The sequence below is a fragment of the Hemiscyllium ocellatum genome, chromosome 9 (assembly GCF_020745735.1).
Source record: "Hemiscyllium ocellatum isolate sHemOce1 chromosome 9, sHemOce1.pat.X.cur, whole genome shotgun sequence".
Taxonomy (NCBI): Eukaryota; Metazoa; Chordata; class Chondrichthyes; order Orectolobiformes; family Hemiscylliidae; genus Hemiscyllium; species Hemiscyllium ocellatum.
This window is the reverse complement of record NC_083409.1, coordinates 91,978,707-92,001,240: the sequence shown is the minus strand read 5'-3', so window position 1 is coordinate 92,001,240 and position 22,534 is coordinate 91,978,707. Positions and strand designations below refer to the sequence as shown.

At 39.2% G+C, this 22,534-nt stretch overlaps 1 protein-coding gene across 1 annotated transcript in view; it reads left to right on the top strand.

Moving 5' to 3' along the window:
- snx7 (sorting nexin 7) overlaps positions 1-22,534 on the top strand; it is a 94,089-nt gene that overhangs the window by 60,625 nt on the left and 10,930 nt on the right. The window contains exons 5-9 of the mRNA XM_060830571.1: positions 1,098-1,296; positions 2,349-2,548; positions 4,104-4,190; positions 4,390-4,494; positions 15,084-15,236. Of these exons, the coding sequence (XP_060686554.1) occupies positions 1,098-1,296; positions 2,349-2,548; positions 4,104-4,190; positions 4,390-4,494; positions 15,084-15,236 (744 nt within the window). The remainder of the gene's footprint in view (positions 1-1,097; positions 1,297-2,348; positions 2,549-4,103; positions 4,191-4,389; positions 4,495-15,083; positions 15,237-22,534) is intronic.

The following is a 22,534-nucleotide window of genomic DNA, read 5'->3' as shown; positions in this document are numbered from 1 at the left end:
GCAGCAGGAAGCTCTGGTTCCACTATGCTGTCGTCACCTCACTGATAACCAGGAGTCCCCACTCTGGGCCGACTGCAATTGGGAGTTTCTGGCTGCATTGCCACTGCTGTCTCATCAATTCCTGGAGTCCCTACTCGGGGCATACCACGCTGCCGCTGCCTTGCTGATACCTGGAGTTCTCCCTCTGACTGTTGACCTTCGATGTCACCTTCTTTGTCGCTACTAACAGAAAGATGAGGAAGAAACAGGAATGAAGAAAAGCGTGCAATTTGAGCAAATGGGCCCAGGAGGCCGAATGCTGCCTACTTTGCCAGCGCCACCTTCTTGAAGCATCTTCTGTATGCTCTTTGACTTGAAATACCTTTCCTAAAGTGACATGCCCAAAACTGCAGAGTGATTGGCAGTCTGTATAACAACATTTCCTTTTTTTTTCTCCCTAATAGTTTTATCAATATTCTTCCACTTGCAATACTTTATCTTGAGTCCAAGATCTTTGATCCTCTACTCATATCAAAACTTTATCACTTAATGCATATAACCTCTTCTATAGACTTTTTCCTAAAATCTATCACCAAGCGTGCCTCCATCTAACAATTTAATTGGCACGTTGTGGCCCCAGTAGTAAAGTCAAGAGTCAGTGTGTTTTGGTATTCTGAAAGTACTTTAGGGGGATTTAGGTCCTATGATTTTTTTTTTTGTCAGCTGTGATCTAATATAATTAACAATTCTTTGTAACTGTTGATCATATGTCCAGTGGTGTGGTAATCCAGGAAAAGGCATAGCTCTAACATTAGAAGGAGGGCATATATTGGTACTGACAGGAATCATTTCTTCACACAGGATTCTTCCAAAAAATCTGTTGCAGTTAGGTAATTTGAAAATTGGTAGGTTTTTGTTCGGTAAAAGTAATTTGGACATAAGGTCGACAGGTGAAAATACAGACTGTCCATAATCTAATTGAATGGTTTAAAATGGCGAAAGAGTGTTTGTCTGTTATTCATATGTCTTTATCTCATCCATTCCTTCTCGAATTTCTCATATGTCACCTATCATTATTTTCTTTTCTGGGTTATTCACTTTTGCTTGCTTTAATGTAGGATTTAGCATCTCACAAGAAACTTGGTCCAGGATTCATCAGTAAAATGGGAGAAACAGTCAAGGCTGTTGCTAATACAGTCAGAAGTATTAAGAATCGACCTGATGAATTCACAGCAAAGAGTGACTATGTGGATGTTTTCCGTCAGAAAATGGGAACTTTGGATAAAATAAGCCAAAGAATTTTAAAGGAACTGAAAGGTTGGTACTCCATTTTCTACTGCAGCTGGTCATGAATTGTAGAAGTCAGTCTCTATCCCCCATTCATACCCAGGGGTATGCGGATAGATGTGTATTTACAAAGGCATACAAATCAGCTCTACTTTGGATCACTCCCCTCCCCTTCACATATACCAATCAGTGTGTCTTATCACCTTTTTTTGGTGTAGCTACTGCCTGCAGTTAACCTTTGGATGAGGAGACTATCTCATAGGCAGACAGGAAAAGAAATGTAGCAAAGTTTATAGTCAATGCATGCTTTTCCTGGTCAGGTACATAGATTGCTGGTTTTTCCAGCACTGAGGTGGTCACTAGGTTACATTGACCTCTGGATTGATCAAGTTAGCGCGCAAGTATTCCAGACCTGCTTGGCACCTTGCTGGTAAATATGTCTTCTAATTTTAGCATGCAGTACTTGGATACATAAAATTTTATTACTGCTTTAAAATGTTTTGTCACATTTATGTCTCTGGTACCCATTTTATATCAGATTCATTCTGTTGTGGTTAGGCATTCTAACATTTATGTAACGTTCTGAATGCCAGACCGTCTTAGTCCCAAGCTTTCTAAATTCAAGAGGTTAGTGTGTCATCCTGTTCCTGGTTGAAACCCAATCAAACGTTTTTCACTGGGGAAAATTGCCCTGAACAGCGTGCACACACACTGTCACGCCCCCCCCCCCAAACTCTCTCTCCCTAACCCTCCAACACACACTCTCTCTCTCTCCCTCCATTCCCCCCCACCCCCCACCCCCACCCTCCCTCACTCACTCACTCTTGTAGATACAGTACAAACAATGTTCTGGTAATTTTATTTGTAAAACTGCAGCAGCATTTTCCACAGCTACCACAATATCGTTCCCCATTTTTAAGTTCACAGTTCTTAAGATAAGAGTTGCCATGAAATCTGTCCAAATAGGTAGCCTGTTTTGGATAAGTGCATTTCAGTTCTTGATTGTGATTCTTTGATTGATTGTGATGTTTTTGAGGTTGATGAGAAGGTTGATCAACTATAATTTTTTTTTGCTTATAAAGAGCACTTGACTGAGATGAAGGAATACGGTCCCATTTATACTCTGTGGTCAGAATCTGAACAGGATTTGGCTGAACCTTTGAAAGGAGTAGCTAGTTCTATTGAAAACTGCTGCAAGGCTATTGAAGGACTTACAATAGGCCTCTCGGAGGATTTGCTTCCTGCTTTACATGAATATGTTCTATGTGCAGAAACTCTAAAGGTAGGTATTTTTTAACTTAAATCCCAAGGTCATAAAATGATTAGGACAAGTTTGGTCAAATCATAGGCTTATTTTAAGTGGATTTGCTTGTGAAGTGTGATATTTAATACTAGACTGTTATTTTGTTAAAAAGAAAAAAGAATTACAGTTTGTATTCATAATTTACTTACACATTCTACACTTAGTAAAAATTAATGAATTCAGTTGTTTAAACGGTTGTGAAGAGATTGGTGACATTAGCTTTGCAAAAATGAAATTGACTTAAGTTTCATTTGCTAATTTCTCAGTTATTTGCAAACAAAAAATTTAATCAAGGCTGTACTGGAATGTTTTGATGTAGTGTCACATCAGATTTTTTTTCTAATTCTTGGGGGAAGGGTAATGCTGACAAGGCTGCAGTTATTATCCATCCCTAGGTTCCTCAAGAAGGATAACAGCTGCCTTCAATAGCTATGGCCTTTTGATGATGGTACACCCAGGGTAGGTTAGTGATTGAATGACTTGCTGCAAATCACTTGTTGGTCTATTTAAATAGGATGAGCCAGAAATGATTTGCACCTATTGCAGAAGCATTATGGAAGAAATATTTTACAAGGTTTGACAGAAGAGTCCCATACTAACATGTATTCTATAGCTTTTAAAAAGAAAGCTAAATTTCTTCATTGTTTTATATGAACAATTGTCATCATATTGTGATGTCCTTGAGTAATTAGTAATTTGAATATTTATCATTTGACTTTGTAGTAAATGTAAAAGGCTAACTTTTCATGAAATTTTGGAAATTTAAAAAAGTTTGGCAAGCACTTTTAACTAAATAACTACAATTTTCTCAATCATGCATTTATAATAATGACAATAATTGTAATGTGTCATTTCTGTTTGAGTGGTTGAATGAATTGGTCAGAGATTAACCTCCAAGGCCACTATAATATTTATTACTTTTTAAGGTTTAACTGTGGTACTAACACGCTATATTTGAGGTTCTATTCTATATAGTTCTTTTTGGTTCTGAGTTTCTATCTTCTTGCTATATATCAAAGCTCCCTCCTGTAAGACAGAGGTGCAAACTTAAACTCAGGGATTATTTCAGTTTTTATAAACATTTTCTTCAAATACATTTGCTATTGTGCTTTTTATTCTGTGCGCAATATAATGCAATACACTTCCTAAAAATTATCATTTTTTGCATAATGTCTCGTAACTGTTTGTCTATCAAAATTAATCATTGGACATTAGAAATGCCCATTTATTTAATATGTAATCTTGGCGTTATTTAATCGATGGAACAGACTTTAATGCAGGGTGCATAAGTGACATTAAAAAAAACGTGGAAATGACATTTCAGCTTTATTGACTCCAAAACTAATTAAGGTACTAGATTAGTTGGCAATTATTGTATTGTTTAGATTTTTAATGCAACTCAGTGTTAGCAAGTGGAAGGAAACAGCATTGGAAATGTGTACTCCATATGTTACTGAAGTTAGTCAAGAATTTAGCTGTAGTTGTACTACATTACGCATAGTTGTAAGGTAATGTTTAACACTTCTTTCCTTAGTCAGTCCTGAAAAGAAGAGACTTAATTCAGGCAAATTATGAATCGCAGGTCGATGCTTTAACTAATAAAAAAGCTGATCGAGAAATGGTAAGCATTTCTTTTTATTTATTGTTTTCTGAATCAGAAAATTGAATAATTGAATTTAAGGTAACATTGTATATTTGATTGTGGACCAAATACTCCATATATTTAATATGTAATTGCTAAAACCAAATTTGTGCAAACATTTATAACCCTTATCCCATGACATGTTCTTCTGATTAAAATCTATCACTTCTATTATCAGCTGGAGCACTCTGACCTAAGTTTTACGTTCGGTGCATTCTTGGGTAAAAACGCTGAGGAAATGAAGCTACAGAAACAGCAGAAGATTGATCGTGAAATTGAGGAGGTATAGTAATAAGTATTGCGTCAATCAGAATTACTTTTACTTTATCTTGAGGAGACAACATTCTGTTTCATTCAGTAATTTTTTTCTTCCATAACTCCAACTTTATTTAAAGCAAAAGAGCATTGCCAGGGCAGTTCCCCATGAATTTTAATTTTGGCAGCAGTGAGGGGCGGTGGGGGGGCGGGGGGGATGGTGGTGTGGTGAGGTGAGGAAGAGGCCTTTGTTAGTCCTCTTGTTAGCATGTGTAAGGAGCCTGATACCATGTCAGCATGTGATTGGGGGAGAGCCTTTGATACATCACAATGTCATTTCACTGCTATGGTATTGAATATAGCCTTTGAATTAGGTTTTTGGAACATAGCCCTATAAATTGACTCTATTGAGCTCTTTCCCCGCCATCAGGAAATGAGTGAAACAGTACAATATTCCACTTGCCCCATTTAATCCAAAATTTTTCATTTAGCTTAAATTACTAATCTAACCTGCTCGTAGAATGCAAAAGCATAAATCTTACTGGATAAGGTTCTTAAAAAAAAGAGTATAGTAATTGAGTGCATATGAAGGCAATCACTTTGTGAACAAGTTAAATTTATTAAAAAGGTTTGAAGTTCTTATTTCCAACTTGTAAAATTCATCATTCATCCATCGAGTTGCAAGCTTCAGTATCCAATTATCCTTTCTCAAATATTTGTCATTTTGTTAAAATATTTTTCAGCTAACTTTTTAAAATTAATACTACATATATTCAGTAACACTACAAGCTGAGTCATATAGTTTTTCCAGTGGACGACAGTAAGGAATGCAGATGCTGGAGATCGAGTAGAGACTGTGGTCCTAGAAGAGTTCAACAAATCAGACAGCATCCGAGGAGCAGTCAACATTTCAGGCAAAAACCCTTCATCCAAGAATCCAGTTTTTCCATTGTAAATTTCACAGCTCCAATTTATAATGTTACTATATTGCAAAATGTTTGAAACTGGATTTCATGATTTTCTTGGTGCTTGTTGTGTGTAATAGTTTATTCAATGAGGAAAATGTAAAGAAAAATTGGTGATTTTTCTCAACGTCACAGTTACAGAGAACAATTCAACTTTCCAATATTGATGCAAGCACTGGTGCTATTTGCGTACCCTGCAAAAAATACTAATATATGAAGAAAACTTGAATGGTTATTACATTGACAGTAGTCATCACTTTGCAACAAAAAAAGTGGTGTTTGGATACAGTTTGGATTTTAACAATCGGTTTTGAATCGGCTTTTCTATGTATGCACAATACCAGTTATGAATCCAAGTGCAACCTCTATGTATTGCAAACATTTCTAATTCTTATGGGATCAGAATACAGTAGGATGGTATAATGCTATTGAAATGGTAATCCAGAGGCCTGGATTAATGATCTGGAGCATGAATTCACATCTGACTACAGCAATTAAATAAATTCAAACATTAATTAAAATTAATAGTGTTAAGTATATATTCTCCTTCCTGGTGACCCTGACTACTGGATTGTCATTAAAGAAAAAATATATAATTTGTTTATGTCCTTGAGAGAAGAAAATCTTCAGTCCTTAACTGATTCAGCCTGTATATCTAGCCTCATAGCAATTGACTTAGTTCTGAAATAGCCCAGAAAGCCACTCTGTTATGTTCAAGGAAATGGCTCACTGCCATTTCAGCATTTAGGGTTGGATAATAAATTCTGGCTTTGCCAGCTACACCTATATCCCATCAAAGTAATAAAAACAAAACTCAGAATTAACTTCAAGAGAATTGTACAATTTCACAAAAATCAATAATTGGAGTAATGACTCAGTCCACGCAATCTCAGCCAAGGTTTGTTTTGAACAAAAATAAATTAATTGTATTGGAGGAGTGTTTCAGTATTTCCCTGCAATAGTGAGATTGGTGATACACTGTAAATCTGGCTAGCTGGCAAGCCATTGCATCTGTATTTTCCAATGTCAGTTATTTCGGTTGGCTGGATGACTGGTTTGTGATACTGTGACGCCATTCAATCAATCCCACACAGGATTCAATTCCCGAACCAGTTAAACTTACCATGAAGATCCCTCCCTTTCAACCTCTTCCCTCACCTGAGGTATGGCAACCCTCAAGTTGACACCTGTCGTCTCTCTCTTGCGTGCTCTGTTATGAGAGAGCACCATTGTGGACCTCTGGGATTGTAGGTACTTACTATTTTTTTCAGTTAAATATGCGTTAGCAAGTCAACAGTCTTATAGTTGTGGCCATTGAATGACAGCACTATTCACAGATGTTTAGATACTTTTGTCAGTTTAAATTGCAACTTCCGAGAGAGAAAAGTAGATTACTATGTCTGAAAATCTATAGTATCTTAACAACAAAATAGTGCCTAAAATATTTATAATGTGCTTGTACCAGGCATAATTGTAGTAAGAAAAGCTATTTTAATCAGGTTACATGATCTAAATTTTAATTAAATCTGAATGAGGTTTTCTTTCTATAAATGGCATAGCCCCTTATTACTCCATTATTGAGCAGATAACCAAATCCAACCAAAATAGAGCGACAGACATTGTCAGAGTGAAGGGTTTGCACTGCCTCTTTATGCATCATATTTTGCTAATTTGGCTTCCACAGAAATGCTAATCTATATATTTGTGTATCTTTTTAAGAGGTGGCCTTTTCAGAGGGAAATCCTAATTCATTGCCATCAGTATTTTACTTATAATTAAAGTAAACATGTTACATATCCCTTTCAGAGGAAAGGGTGGGGTTGGATGTCAGTTCCTGTTCAGCTCATCATTGAATCTTTTGTAAGATATATGAAGTGCAATGGAAGAGAAAGTGAGGACTGCAGATGCTGGAGATCAGAGCTGAAAATGTGTTGCTGGAAAAGTGCAGCAGGTCAGGCAGCATCCAACAATGACACTTTGGATGCTGCCTGACCTGCTGCGCTTTTCCAGCAGCATATGAAGTGCAGTGTTTATTAATAGTATTAAGAGTGTAGTAAGGTAAACAAGTTGCAATAATAAATATTTAGTAAGAAGAGAGCAAGAAAATTCACGTTTTAAGAAAAGAAATACCAATATAGAAACGAATGCATAAAGGAAAGTATAATGAAAGTGAAAAGTGCTTTGAAAGTAGACAGCATGTTTTCCATAAACATTTTCTCATGGCTTTGGATACAGAAAGGATAGTTGGTCTATTTTTGAAGAGCTGTGACTTTTTAAATTTCAGAAGACAAGAGGACATAAGGCATTGAAAGCTTAATGTTACCTATTGGCAAAGCATGCTGGTGTTTTGCCATCTCGGATTGCTTATTAGTACACTGTCTTCAAAGTGATGTACCACACATGACGCCTTGGTCAACTGCTTTTGTAGTGGTTAGTAATAATGGTGAGACTGATCACTATCACTATGGAGTAAATCAGACAGCAAACTTCCAAAACGCACCTTATGTTAAACATGGAAATATGGATCTATTGTCACAGACACTCTGCTTGAACCAATACCCTGCAGCAGTCCTTGCCAATGGTCTCAGCTCTGAAATGCATTAAATTAGTGTTACCCACTCATCCTCACTTAAGACAACAGAAAGCATTGTGGCAATTCAAGGGTAACTCACTTTTTCATAGCGTAAGTGATGGAACCTTTTTTACTTCAAATTGATTTGTATTGGAGACTTTCTTTTCCTTTTTTCTGTTTCTCTTTCTCAACCCTGTCTTTCCCCACCTTGAATCTTCAACAGTTGTTTTTTCTTGTTTAGATTTGACTTATGCAATTAAAATTCTAAATATATCTAGTTGTGTGTATGCATGTTGTTTTGTAGCAGTGCTGAGTTCTCTTGCTTCAATACAAAGCTGTACTTTATCAGCAGCTTTCATGTTAAATAATTCTGTCTCAGAATTGAATACTTTTTAGTTTGGATAATTAAATTTCTTCTGCCTGCAATAAGACAACTAATTCCAATTTTGCTTGATGGGTCTATTTAAATTTGCACTAGTGTGACATTCGTTTGCCCAGTTTCCTGGCATTGTTACATGCCGATTGTTATTCTGTTAGAACACTTGTTGTTTCAATTGCAATCCCTACAGTGTGGAATCAGGCCATTTGGCTCAAGTTCACACTGATCCTCCAAAAGCATCCACCCTGACCCACCCTGTCCCTGTAACCCTGCATTTCCCACAACTAATCCACTTAGCCTGCAGATCCCTATACACTATGGACAATTTAGCATGACCAATCCACCTAACCTGAACATTTTTGGACTGCGGGAGGAAACTGGAGTACCCGGAGGAAATCCATGTAGATTCAAGAAAAATGTGCAAACGCCACGCAGTCACCCAAGGGTGGAATAAAACCCAGGTCCCTGGCACTGAGGCAGCAATGCTAACCACTGAGCTATGGTGGATTTGACTGTCACTTCAGGACTTGAGTGAGAAAATAAAGTCTGACGCTACAGTGCAGTAGTGAGAAGATGTGCTGCATTGAGGGAAGTACCATTATTTGGATGCAGTATCAAATCGCAGTCTCTTTAGTCCCCTCAGTGGACGCAAATGATCCCATGACATTATTTTGGAGAAGCAAAGTTATCCATGCTGTGCTAATGAACACTTATGACTTAAGTCATAGAGTCATAGACATATACAGCATGGATATAGAACCTTCGGTCCAACCTGTCCATGCCGGCCAGATATCTCAACCAAATCTAGTCCCACCTGCCAGCACCCCGGCCCATATCCCTCCAAGCCCTTCCTCTTCATATATCCATCTAAATGCCCCTCAAATGTTGCAATTGTACCAGCCTCCACCACATCCTCTGGCAGCTCATTTCATACATGTACTACCCTCTGCGTGAAAAAGTTGCCCCTTAGGTCTTTTTTTACATCTTTCCCCTCTCACCCTAAACCTATGCCCTCTAGTTCTGGACTCCCCGACCCCAGGGAAAAGACTTTGTCTATTTAACCTATCCATGTCCCTCAATTTTGTAAACCTCTATAAGGTCACCCCTCAGCCTCCAGGGAAAACAGCGTGTTCAGCCTCTCCCTATAGCTCACATCCTCCAACCCTGGCAACATCCTTGTAAATCTTTTTTGAACCCTTTCAAGTTTCACAGCATCTTTCCGATGGAAGGAGACCAGAATTGCATGCAATATTCCAACAGTGGCCTAACCAATGTCCTCTACAGCCGCAACATGACCTCCCAACTCCTGTACTCAATTCTCTGACCAATAACGGAAAGCATACCAAATGCTGCCTTCACTATCCTAACTACCTGCAACTCCACTTTCAAGGAGCTATGAACCTGCACTCCAATGTCTCTTTGTTCAACAACAGTCCTTAGGACCTTACCATGAAGTGTATAAGTCCTGCTAAGATTTGCTTTCCCAAAATGCATCACCTTGCATTTATCTGCCACTTCTCAGCCCATTGGCCCATCTGGTCAAGATCCTGTTGTAATCTGAGGTAACCATCTTCGCTGTCCACTACACCTCCAATTTTGGTGTCATCTGCAAACCTACTAACTACCTCTTATGCTCGTATCCAAATCATTTATGTAAATGATAAAAAGTAGCCCCAGCACTCCACTGGTCACAGGCCTCCGGTCTGAAAAACAACCCTCCACCACTACCCTCTGTCTTCTACCTTTGAGCCAGTTCTGTATCCAAATGGCTAGTTCTCCCTGTATTCCATGAGATCTAACCTTGCTAATCAGTCTCCCATGAGGAACCTTGTCGAACGCCTTACTGAAGTCCCTATAGATCGCATCTACTGCTCTGCCCTCATCAATCTTCTTTGTTACTTTAAAAAAACTCAATCAAGTTTGTGAGACATGATTTCCCATGCACAAAGTCATGTTGACAATTCCTAATCAGTCCTTGCCTTTCCAAATACATGTACATCCTGTCTCTCAGGATTCCCTCCAACAACTTGCCCACCATTGAAGTCAGGCTCATGGTCTATAGTTCCCTGGTTTGTCTTTACCGCCCTTCTTAAACAGTGGCACTGCGTTTGCCAACCTCCAGTCTTCCGGCACCTCACCTGTGATTATTGATGATACAAATATCTCAAGAGGCCCAGCAATCACTTCTCTAGCTTCCCACAGAGTTCTCGGGTCCACCTGATCAGATCCTGGGGATTTATCCACCTTTACCAGTTTCAAGACATCCAGCACTTCCTCCTGTGTAATCTGAACATTTTGCAAGATGTCACCATCTATTTCCCTACAGTCTATATCTTCCATATCCTTTTCCACAGTAAATACTGATGCAAAATATTCATTTAGTATCTCCCCCATTTTCTGTGGCTCCACACAAAGGCAGCCTTGCTGATCTTTGAGAGGCCCTATTCTCTCCCTAGTTACCCTTTTGTCCTTAATATATTTGTAAAACCCTTTGGATTCTCCTTAATTCTCTTTGCCAAAGCTATGTCATGTCCCCTTTTTCGCCCTCCTGATTTCCCTCTTCAGTATACTCCTCTTTCCTTTATACTCTTCTTAGAATTCTCTCGATCTATCCTGTCTATACCTGACATATGTTTCCTTCTTTTTCTTAACCAAACCCTCAATTTCTTTAGTCATCCAGCATTCCCTATACCTACCAGCCTTCCCTTTCACCCTGACAGGGAAAAACTTTCTCTGGATAGATTATCTTGTCATTATCGCACTGCTGTTTGTGAGAGTTTGCTATACAATAGTGACCGTACTTCAAAAGTATTCATTCACCAAGGTGCTTGGGGCATCCTGTGGTTATAAAAGTTTCTGTATAAATGTTTAAATAATTTGAAACATTTAAGGTGGATTGATGTTGGGTAATTTCTGATTCAGTTTTGCCAGAACACTATCTTAGTGCCAATCAAGAATAGTTTTTTGCCACTCTAGCCAAAATGCCAAATATTTACCAGAATTTGCCAGGAATTTATTCTGATACTATTGCAGCATAATAATTAATGCAAATCTGTGTGCCGTAAAATTGTTCTAGAACTTTTTTGGTAGGTGGGTGCATTTTTAATGACCACGTTCTCCTTTAATAAAGAATAACAAGTCTCCAGTCACACACAATGCAAGTTGTAAAAATGGATGTTTCTCTGCCATTTGCTTCTATTAGATGCTTGAAGACAAAGAAAGGGTGGCAGCCCTCTGATTTTTCCCTCTTCTTTGGAAAGACATTTGGTTTGTTTTAGGATGAAATAACTGACTTAGTAGTTAAATATATGCAGCCTAAGTCACTTGTTGATGTTCCAGCATATTATTGCACTAGTCTTTCACTGTGCGCACCTGGACATATTTAACTCTGTATCTGGTGTATTTTTAAAATTGCAAATATATTACATGATTAGTTCTGCAGTGTTATCTTATCCACATAAATGGGCTTTTTTTTTTAAGAAGCGCAGGGTCCATATTTGAGATTACTTCCATTGAATGGTATGCAATGAAGTTGTAGCCTGCCTTGAGGAGGCAGTTTCCTATTTTTTTACTTGTTGGGACAAGTACCACGGGAAAGGTCAGCTTTTACTCCTATTTCTGATTGTCCTTGATGTTAATGAGTCATCTTGTTGAATTATTTCTGTCTGTGTTGGTAGACCCAAGTGCTAGAAGAATGGTGGCTGGAGGATTTTGATGCAGTAGCTGTAAAAGAATGATGATGCAGTTTCGAATTGGAATCATGAGTGTTTTTTAAAATTCACTTATGGGGCGTGATGTCGATGGCTGACCAGCATTTATTGTCCATTACTAATTGTTCTTGAGAAGTTGGTGGTGTACTGCCTTTTTGGAAATGTTGCTGTCCATATGCTGTAGGATAGCCCCAATGTCCTTAGGGGAGATTGACCCAGTGACAGTGAAGGAATAATGATATATTTCCAAGTCAGTATGGTGAGTGTTTTGGGGATGAGCTTACATGGGGTGATGTTCCTGTGCATGTGCTGCCCTTGTCCTTCTGAATGGTATAGTTTGTAGGTATGAAAAATGCTGTCAAAATGGTGGATATTATCAAAATATAAAAATGGGAATTTATATAGAGCTTTCACAGCATCATGTCACAAAGCACTTTACAGCCAATTATTTACATTTCAAATATAATCTCTCATGAAGGAAATACACAGTGAGAGTCCTGTGTGGTGTACCACACCTGACTCCATAAAAGTAATTTGCAAGCTTTTTAAAAATGTTTGTGCCAATCAGAAGCTGGATCATTAGCAGTTTTTTTCAGTATCAGGCACCTATAAGTGTATGCTGTGCATGCACCATCCGTTAATACTTCCAAAATGGCATCATATTCTTAATGTTATACTGGGAACCTACTTGCTGTACATTAGGCACTACCTGTTTCTAGCATGTAACTGGTATTCCAGATTCAAAACCCATATCAAATGACAGTGGGCAGAACTGAATGTGGGTAGTAAATGTTGTCATTAGTATTCAGCAGTGAAGAGTAAAATCATCTGTTTGCTAATTTTGTAAGAAACTTCTCACCATTACAATTTTGTAACAGCTTCAATGAAACTGTTATTTGTTCAAAGGTGAATAATTTAAAACAAAAAGCATGTGCTTATACTCAGGACCACATTACAGGTGTTAAAGGTGAGTGAGATGAATTTTGTGGATGACAAGTTTATCCTCATTGCCTTTGCTGACTTGAAAATTCATATTTTTAGTATTTTCAGTTAATTCTTATTCCATTTTATTCCAGTTTAAAATACTTGCTGATAATGCTCAGTCTCTTTAATTTAAAAAGCCAGTTTCCATTTCCATGACAACTTGCCATTTTGTCTTTGCTCTCACAGAGCTAGTTGACTGAAATGTATAATGAGTATAGTTGATTTATTTGACATTTGAAATTAGGAAGTTATGATCATAGATGGGAAGATACCAGAGCCTGCAGAACATATAGTGCTAGATGTGCTGTACTACATACTCTGTGCTATATGCTTTTGACTTATCCCTTTTGTTTTGTTCATTGTAGCAAAGTCACATATGTGGTAGTCTTTATCTATAAATGCTTTGTGCATAACAGGTCTTGCTCATGTGCCATGCATTTTATATGGAAGAGATTTGTAAAGCTCTAAAACCAGGTGCAATGGAACAACCCCTAGGTTAGCTCATTTTCTTAGGAAACACACTTGAACATATGGAGCATATATTCGTACTGCAGTATTAGAGCCAACCGTGAAATGGATGTTAGTTACTGCCACTCCTGTCTCAAGTACATAGTGCTAAGGTCCCACAGTTTTTTATGGGTTTGATACTTACTTCAGATGTCATCTGATCAAAAAGGCATGCAGTTCATACTGACAGTAGAATAGCATAATTTCACTGTTGTGGACCATTTCCAAGTCATGCTAGAATGGATTGTGAAGCTAAATAGTCTAACAGTTTTTTTTATTTGGTGATTGAAATTAAAGGTCAAAGTAAGGAAGACCTCTGGAAAATGGATTTGATATTTTTCTCCTTTTTATTCAATTTCAATGCAACTTTTCCAATTGAAGTACAAATCTGGTGTAAAATTTCTGAGGATTTTCTCCTGGACGTGCCTGGCAAACGTTTGTTCTGCCAAGATCTGACCACTGAACTTAGTTCTGTGTAACATAGAATAAGAAAGGCCAGCTTGTATATTTTAATTACTCATGGGTTTAGTCAGCTGGTTTTTCTCCCCCCAGGAAGAGACAAGTTAATAATTGAAGAACCACATTCCCATCTTTTATATGGACCAATCTATTATCAGTCTGGTAATACGTATCGCTGGGAGAAACATGAAGTCTTGATGCAACTTTAACATTTCAAGTAAAATATCAACAGTGAGATCAGATTTAGAAATGGGATGCAAATTGATTTGACTTGATTTTGCCAAGAATCTTGGCAAAAATGACTGAAGAAAATTCAAGTCAAATTTTGGAAGATATTTAATTCCTGCTGTTGAGTAAAAGGTTTATACTTTAAAATTGGAGCTAGTTTCATTTTGAAAGTTCTGAATAAAACATTCAAAAATATGTATTGCCAGTGGACAAATTAATTTTGTTTATGCGTTAAGTATGAAATTGTATCCAAAATTATGCCAAAATGCATCTTGCCTTGAGGCTACGTTATTACTTAAAGCTGTTTTGTTTATTGCAAAGCTGTTTCCATTGTAGCCACTCTGTTAGGCTGCAATTATAAACATGCCATTCCAATTACTGCAGCCTTGTATGTGTGATGATCATGAAAGGGAAATGCATTAATGTATGCAAGATTTCATTAGTACGAATTACTTCTTTCATTAGGCGTCCTTACCAGATAATACCTTTGGTACTTTTTCAGCTATGTACTATAGATTCATGATATAGTGCCTTCCAGGCAGCTGATAATTTGTATATAGCACTTAGATATATGCATTGGATTCTTGCCTCTGTCTGTTTTATTTTTCGAGCATTCCATTACATATTCAGTTGGGTTATACTTCAACCTTTTTGAAAATATTGACGAATGGTGTTAGAAGTACTCTGTTCTGCTTAACATGTCTATTCATTATTATTCGCCTATTTCTGCCCTTTTGTGAAGTATTAATTAACATTAGCTTAATTTTCAGTTATACTTGTACATTAATGTGGTGAATGTTAACTTTATTTTAGCTTCAGGCCGATATTGGACACCTTGAGGATAAAGTTGAATGTGCCAATAGCGATTTGAAAGCGGACTGGGAAAGATGGTCTATCAACATGCGGAATGATTTGCAATCTGCTTTCCGAAATGCAGCTGAAAATAATATTCTTTATTTTGAAAGGGTAAGAAAATTCAAAAATTTGATTTGATGTTCCAGTTTGGTAATGAAGAAAAGCAAATTGAGGAGCAAAATGGCCTCAAGCATGTGGTTACCTACACTGGAGTGGTTGGGGAATAGCTAATCTTAGTACATGATGTCTTCAGATAAAACCATTTGGACTGAATAGATTAGATTAGATTCCCTAATGTGTAGAAACTGGCCCTTCAGCCCAACCAGTCCACACTGACCCTCCGAGGAGTAACCCACCGAGACCCGTTTCCCTCTGACTAATGCACCTAACACTATGGGCAATTTAGCATGGCCAATTCACCTAGCCTGCACATCTTTGGACTGTGGGACGAAACCGGAGCACTCGGAGCAAACCCACACAAGCACTCGGAGAATGTGCAAACTTCACACAGACAGTCACCGGAGACTGGAATTGAACCCAGGTCCCTGGCGCTGTGAGGCAGCAGTGCTAACCACTGAGCCACCGGACCACCCGTACATTAAAATTATTCTTCATCCTTGCACTTATGTTCTGCCTTCCCAATTAATTTCCAACTTTTGCTTCCTCGAGAGCTAAACTTTGGATTTAGTAACATACATTTATGAAAATAAGTTGGGTGCAAAAGTAGGCCGCTTAGTCTGCCGAGCCTGATCCACCATTTAATAAAATTAAAGCTTATTGTAACCTCAACTCCACATTTCCACCTGCTTCAATTTCCTTTCATCCCCCTTGATTGCCAAGAATCTATCCCCTTCTGCCTTAAAAATATTCAAAATCCTCTGCTTTTGAGGAAGAGAGTTCCAAAGAATCAAAACTGCATAAGTTTTGCCTCATTTCTGTCTTAAATGGGTAACACCTTATTATTGTTAAACTTGTTTCTTTAGCCACAAGAGGAAACATCCTTTTCACATCCACCCTGCCGAGACACCTAAGGGACTTCAATGTTTCAATCAGCCCATTACTTTTCTAAACTCTGATAGATACAAGCTAAGCTTGTCCAGCAATTAGGAATATAATTTCCTAATAACACAACCCACCCATTCCAGACAATAATTGTGGAAATAATCTCTGAATTGTTTCCAAAGTGCACAGTTTCTTCTAGTAAGGAAATCAATTCTTTAAGCAGTACTGTAGATGTGGTCTCATTAGTACCCTGCAGAATTGAAGGATAACCTCCCTGCTTTCACATTCAATTCCCTTTACAATAAGGAATTGAATTCTATTAACTTGCATTGTTATTTGCTGTACCTGCATACTAGCAGTTTGCAATTCATATCTGAGGACACCTGGATCCTTTTATAATCCCAGGTCAGCAATTTCTCACCATTTAGATGGGCAATAAATGTTGGCCCAGCAAGTATTACCCACAACCGAGTGCTGAATAACCAAAGATAATATTCTTCACTTTGATTCATTCTGCTAAAATGAACAATTTCACAATGTTCTCTACTTTCTTTGTTTTTTTTTCCTGGAATCCTGACAATGTGGAAGCAGGCCATTTAGCCCATCAAGTCCACACTGACCCTCTGAGGAGCATCCACCCCCTATCCTATCCTGTTACCCTGCATTTCCCATAGCTTATCCACCTAGCCTGCACATCCCTTTACACCAACGGCAATTTAGCATGGCCTGTCCACCTAACCTACACATCTTTGAACAATGAAGAAACCAGAGGCACAAGGAGAATGTGCAAACTCCATGCAGTCGCCTGAGGGTGGAATTGAACCCTGTTCCTTGATGCTGTGAGGCAGCAGTGCTAACAACTGAGCCACCGTGCCATCGAAGAGGGGAAAGCAAGGAATTTTGTCAGACCTTTGTCTACCTGCCTCCTTAATAGCTGCCTCGAATCCTCTTCACAGCTTTTATCCCATTTTTTTTTACTGTCAGCAACCTTAGCAACTATATCTTAGTCCTTTCATCCAAGTCATTTATGTAAATTGTAAGAAGTTGAGGTCCAGCACTGAACCCTGTGGTACGCCGTGCATAACATTTTGCCTTTGAAAAAAGAACATTTATGCTGACACAGTACCCTATTACTTTTCCACTCTTCTCTCCACACAGATGTTTATCCCTACACCATAAGCATTCACTTTCCAGTTACTTTCTGGAATTCTGAATACATCCACAGTACATGTTACTACCTCAAAGAACTCCAATAAATTTATTAAATATGATTCCCTTGCACAAAAATGGGTATGGAGAGGAGTCTAATCTTGCAGATGGTTTGGACAGAGCCCTTTTTATCATGTGTTCAGAAGGGTTTCCTTACTCAGTATGTAGACAGGCCAACGAGGGGAAGGCCATTTTGGATTTAGTGCTCGGCAATGAGCCAGGACAGGTGTCAGATCTCACAGTGGGAGAACACTTTGTTGACAGTGACCACAATTGCCTCACATTTAGACAATAGACAATAGGTGCAGGAGTAGGCCATTCTGTCCTTCAAGCCTGCACCACCATTCAATATGATCATAGCCATGGAGAAGGAAAGGAGCAGTTGCCATAGGAAGATACTTTCCTTTTGGAAAAGGAAATTATGACGCTATCAAACAGGATTGGGAAATACAGGATAAAAGGTCGGCATACCATAGAGGGCGGAAGGTCCTGAACTATGCTGTGCTATTCTATGTTCTATAAAACAGATTGGCTCTGTCTGATTCCCTTCAATTTTTCTAATGTTTTCCCTTTGACAGATTTTAAGCTAACTGGCATATAGTTTCCTGCTTTGTGACTTTTTTTTTGATTGAAGGAATTACACTTGCTATCACGTAGAACATTGCCACTGATTACTTTTCTTTAAATTTGGGAAATGTGTAGTGTGGAAAAACTTATCGTGCAAACAAATTTAAAATCTCATTTGTAAGTTAAACCTGAGAAATGTGAAGCAAAACCACGAGATAAGTGTTGAACTAAATATTCTGTTTTTATTTGTGAGTGGTTGAATTTTGCTTTTCTGTTTTAGTATCATCCGAGCCCTAAAATTAGACTATGAATTTTGTGCACTTAAGCAATTGTTCAGAGATTTATTTTACAACAAAGCATAAAAGAGCATTATTGTAACAGCAACTCATTAAATGTAAAATCCAATGTGTAATAATGCTTTGAATTGAGGGAGAAGAGAAAGAAAATCCTGCATTCATTTGATTCAATATGCAGCAGACTTTTAATACTCTAATCCATTTGGGATCTGTTTTGCAGTTAATTGCAAAGGATATTATCTTCACCTTTTATGCGCAGATAATTATGGAAGGTAGTTCTTCTACCCTGTTTGTTTCTTCAATTGCTGATCCCTGTACAAGCTAAGTTGCAATCTTTTTGTTTTCATTTGTGGGAAGTAGGCATCGCTGGCTGGCTAGCATTTATTGCCCTTCCCTTGCTGCCCTTGAAAAGGTGATGAGCAGCCTCCATGAATCACTGCAGTCCATGTGCTGTAGGTAAGCCCACGATATCGCTAAGGACTATGATGTTGTGGCCATAACTGAGATGTGAGTTTCACCAGGGGCAGGAGTAGTTGCTAGATGTTCCAGAGTTTAGAACATTTAAAAAGAGCAAGGTGGGGGGGGAGGGGTAGACCATTGCTAATCAGAGAATGCATCACAGCTACAGAAATGAAGGTTGTCAAGGAAGGTTTGTCAATTGAGTCAGTATGGGTGGGAGTTAGGAATAGCAAGAGAGCAGCCACCTCATTGGGGGTTTTCTACAGACCCCCTAATAGCAGTAGGGAGATTGAAGAACTCGTAGGATGGCAGATTTTGGAAAAATGTAGATGTAGCAGGGTTGTTATTATGGGTAACTTCAACTTTTCCAATATTGACTGGAACCTCTTAGTGCAGATGGTTTGGACAGAGCCCTTTTTATCATGTGTTCAGAAGGGTTTCCTTACTCAGTATGTAGACAGGCCAACGAGGGAAAGGCCATTTTGGATTTAGTGCTCGGCAATGAGCCAGGACAGGTGTCAGATCTCACAGTGGGAGAACACTTTGTTGACAGTGACCACAATTGCCTCACATTTAGACAATAGACAATAGGTGCAGGAGTAGGCCATTCTGCCCTTCAAGCCTGCACCACCATTCAATATGATCATAGCCATGGAGAAGGAAAGGAGCAGTTGCCATAGGAAGATACTTTCCTTTTGGAAAAGGAAATTATGACGCTATCAAACAGGATTGGGAAATACAGATTGGGAGCAATTGTTCGACAGAAAGGGCACAACAGACATATGGAGACTGTTTAAGGAACAGTTGTGAGTGATGCATGAATTTGTTCCTCTAAGACAGGGAAGCAGGGGTAAGATTAAAGCGCCTTCGATGACTAGAACAGAGGAGCTTCTTGTCAAAAGGAAGATGGCAGCTTACGTAAGGTGGAGGAAGCAAGGATCTAGCACAGCTTTAGAGGATTACAGGCTTGCTAGAAAGGAGCTCAAAAATGGACTGAGGAGAGCCAGGAAGGGACACAAAAAAGGCTTGACAGGGAGGATTAGGGAGAATCCAAAGGCATTTTACTCATGCGTGAGGAACAAGAGAATGATCAGGAAGAAGGTAGGGCCTGTCAGGGATAGCGTAGGGGACTTTGTGTGGAGTCTGAGCAGATAGGGGAAGCTCTAAATGAGTTTTTTGCTTCAGTGTTCACTAAGGAAAGGGACCTTGTTGTGAATGAGAACTTGAGGAACCGGGAAACAGGCTTGAACAGATTGAGATTGACGAAGTTGATGTGCTGGAAATTTTGGAAAACATTAAGATTGGTAAGTCCCCAGGGCCAGACCAGATTTATCCTAGATTGCTCCAGGAAGTGAGGAAGGAGGTTGCTAAGCCGCTGCCGAATATCTTTGATTCCTCACTCTCCACAGGAGTTGTACTGGAGAATTGGAGGGAGGTGAATGTTGTTCCACTTTTCAAGAAGGGTAATAGGGAAATCCCTGGCAATTACAGACCAGTCAGTCTTACATCTGTGCTCAGCAAGGTTTTGGAAAGAATTTTGAGGCACAGGATTTATGACTATTTGGAAAGGCATAGAGTGATTAAAAGCAGTCAGCATGGCTTTGTGAGGGGCAGGTCATGCCTCCCAAATCTTATTGAGTTCTTTGACGAGGTGACGAGACAGGTTGATGAAGGTCAAGCAGTAGGTGTGGTGTGTATGTACTTCAGCAAGGCATTTGATAAGGTTCTCCATGGAAGGTTCATTCATAAAGTCAGGCCTTAGGGGATACAGGGAGATTTGGCTATCTGGATTCAGAATTGGTTGGCTGACAGAAGGCAGAGTGGTTGTAGATGGAAAGTATTCTGTCTGGAGGTCAGTGTTGAGTGGTGTCCCGCAGGGCTCTGTTCTTGGGCCTCTGCTCTTTGTAGTTTTTATAAATGACTTGGATGAGGAGGTTGAGGGGTGGGTTAGTAAGTTTGCCGATGACACAATGGTTGGAGGTGCCATCGATTAGTATCGAGGGCTATTGCAGGCTGCAACGTGATATGGACAGGATGCAAAGCTGGGCTAAGAAATGGCAGATGGAGTTCAGCCTGGATAAATGCAAAGTGATGAATTTTGGATGGTCGTACTTAAATGCTTAATATAGGATTAAAGACAGGATTCTTGGTAGTGTGGAGGAACAATGGGATCTTGGTGTTCAAGTGCATAGATTCCTCAAAGTTGCTACCCAAGTGGATAGGGTTGTTAAAGCATATGGTGTTTTGGCTTTCATTAACAGGGGATTGAGTTTAAGAGCTGCAAGGTTTTGCTGCAGCTGTACAAAACACTGGTGAGACCACACTTGGAATGTTGTGTCAGTTCTGGTCACTTTATAGGAAAGATGCAGAGACTTTGGAGAGGGTGCAAAGGAGGTTTACCAGGATGCTGCCTGGACTGGAGGGCTTGCCTTACGAAGAGAGGTTGACTAAGCTCAGACTTTTGTCGTTGCAGTGAAGGAGGAACAGAAGTGACCTGATCGAGGTAAACATGATAATGAGAGGCATGGATAGAGTCAATAGCCAGAGATTCTTCCCTAGGGCAGGATTGACTTGCACGAGAGGTCATCGTTTTAAGGTGTTAGGAGGAAGGTATCGAGGAAACGTCAGAGGTAGGTTCTTTACACTGAGTTATGAATGCAAGGAATGCGTTGCCAGCATTAGTGGTGGAAGCAGAGTCATTGGGGACATTTAAGCAACTGCTGGACATGCACATTGACAGCAGTGAATTGAGGGATGCGTAAGTTAGGTTATTTATTTTGGATTATGATTAATTCTTGGCACAACATCATGGGCCAAAGGGCCTGTTGCGTGCGGTACTTTATGTTCTATGAAACAATTCCAGGATTTTGACCCTGTTACATTAAAAAGGAATGGTGATATATTTCCACTGTTTTGGAGGGTCAGTGTTTTGTAGGGGAATTTGCAGGTGGTGGTGTTCCTATGTATCTGCTGCAGTTGACCTTCTAGGTAATGGTTATAGTTTGGAAGGTGCTGTCTAAGGATCTTTGGTGAATTTCTGCAGTGCATCTTGTTGATAGAATTCGCTGTTGCTACTTACCCCCAATGGTGAAGGGAGTGGATGTTCATGGATGTGCTGCCAGTCAAGCAGGCTGCCTTTTCCTGGACGTTGTCAAGCTTCTTGAGTGTTACTGGAGCTGTATTCATCCAGGAGTATTCCATCATACTCCTAACATGTGCCTAGTAGATGGTAGACTGGCTTTGTGGAATGAGGTGGTGAGTTGCTTGTTGCAGTATTCCTTGCATCCAATCTGCTCTTCAATCCACTATTTATTTGGTGATTCCAAATGAGTTCTTTGTCAATGGTAAATCCCAGGATGCTATTAGTGACAAATTCAGTGTTAGTTATGCCGTTGATTGTCAAGAATCATTGGTCAGATAGTCTCTTATTGGCGATGGTTCTTGCATGGTATTTATTATGTGGCATGAATGTTATTTGCCATTTGTCAGTTTAAGCTTGGATATCATCCAGGTCTTGTTGGATTCGAACATGGACTGCTCCAGTACTTGAGTTGCAAATGGTGCTGAACTTTGTGTGATCATCATCATCAAACTTCCCTACTTTTGAGCTTATGGTAGAAGGAAGATGTTTGGGCCTGGGACATTACCCTGAGGAACTCCTGCAGAGGTGTGCTGAAGCTGAGATGACAGGCCTTCTACAACCACAACCATCTTCCTGTGTGCCAGTTATGATTCCACCCAGTGGAAGTTGGTTGGCATCTCTCTGATTCCAGTTTTGCGGGAGCTACACTCAGTTGAATATAACCTTGATGCCAAGGGCTGTCACACTCTCCTCACCTAGAATTCAGCCCTTTTTTTTTAAATCCATGTTTGAAT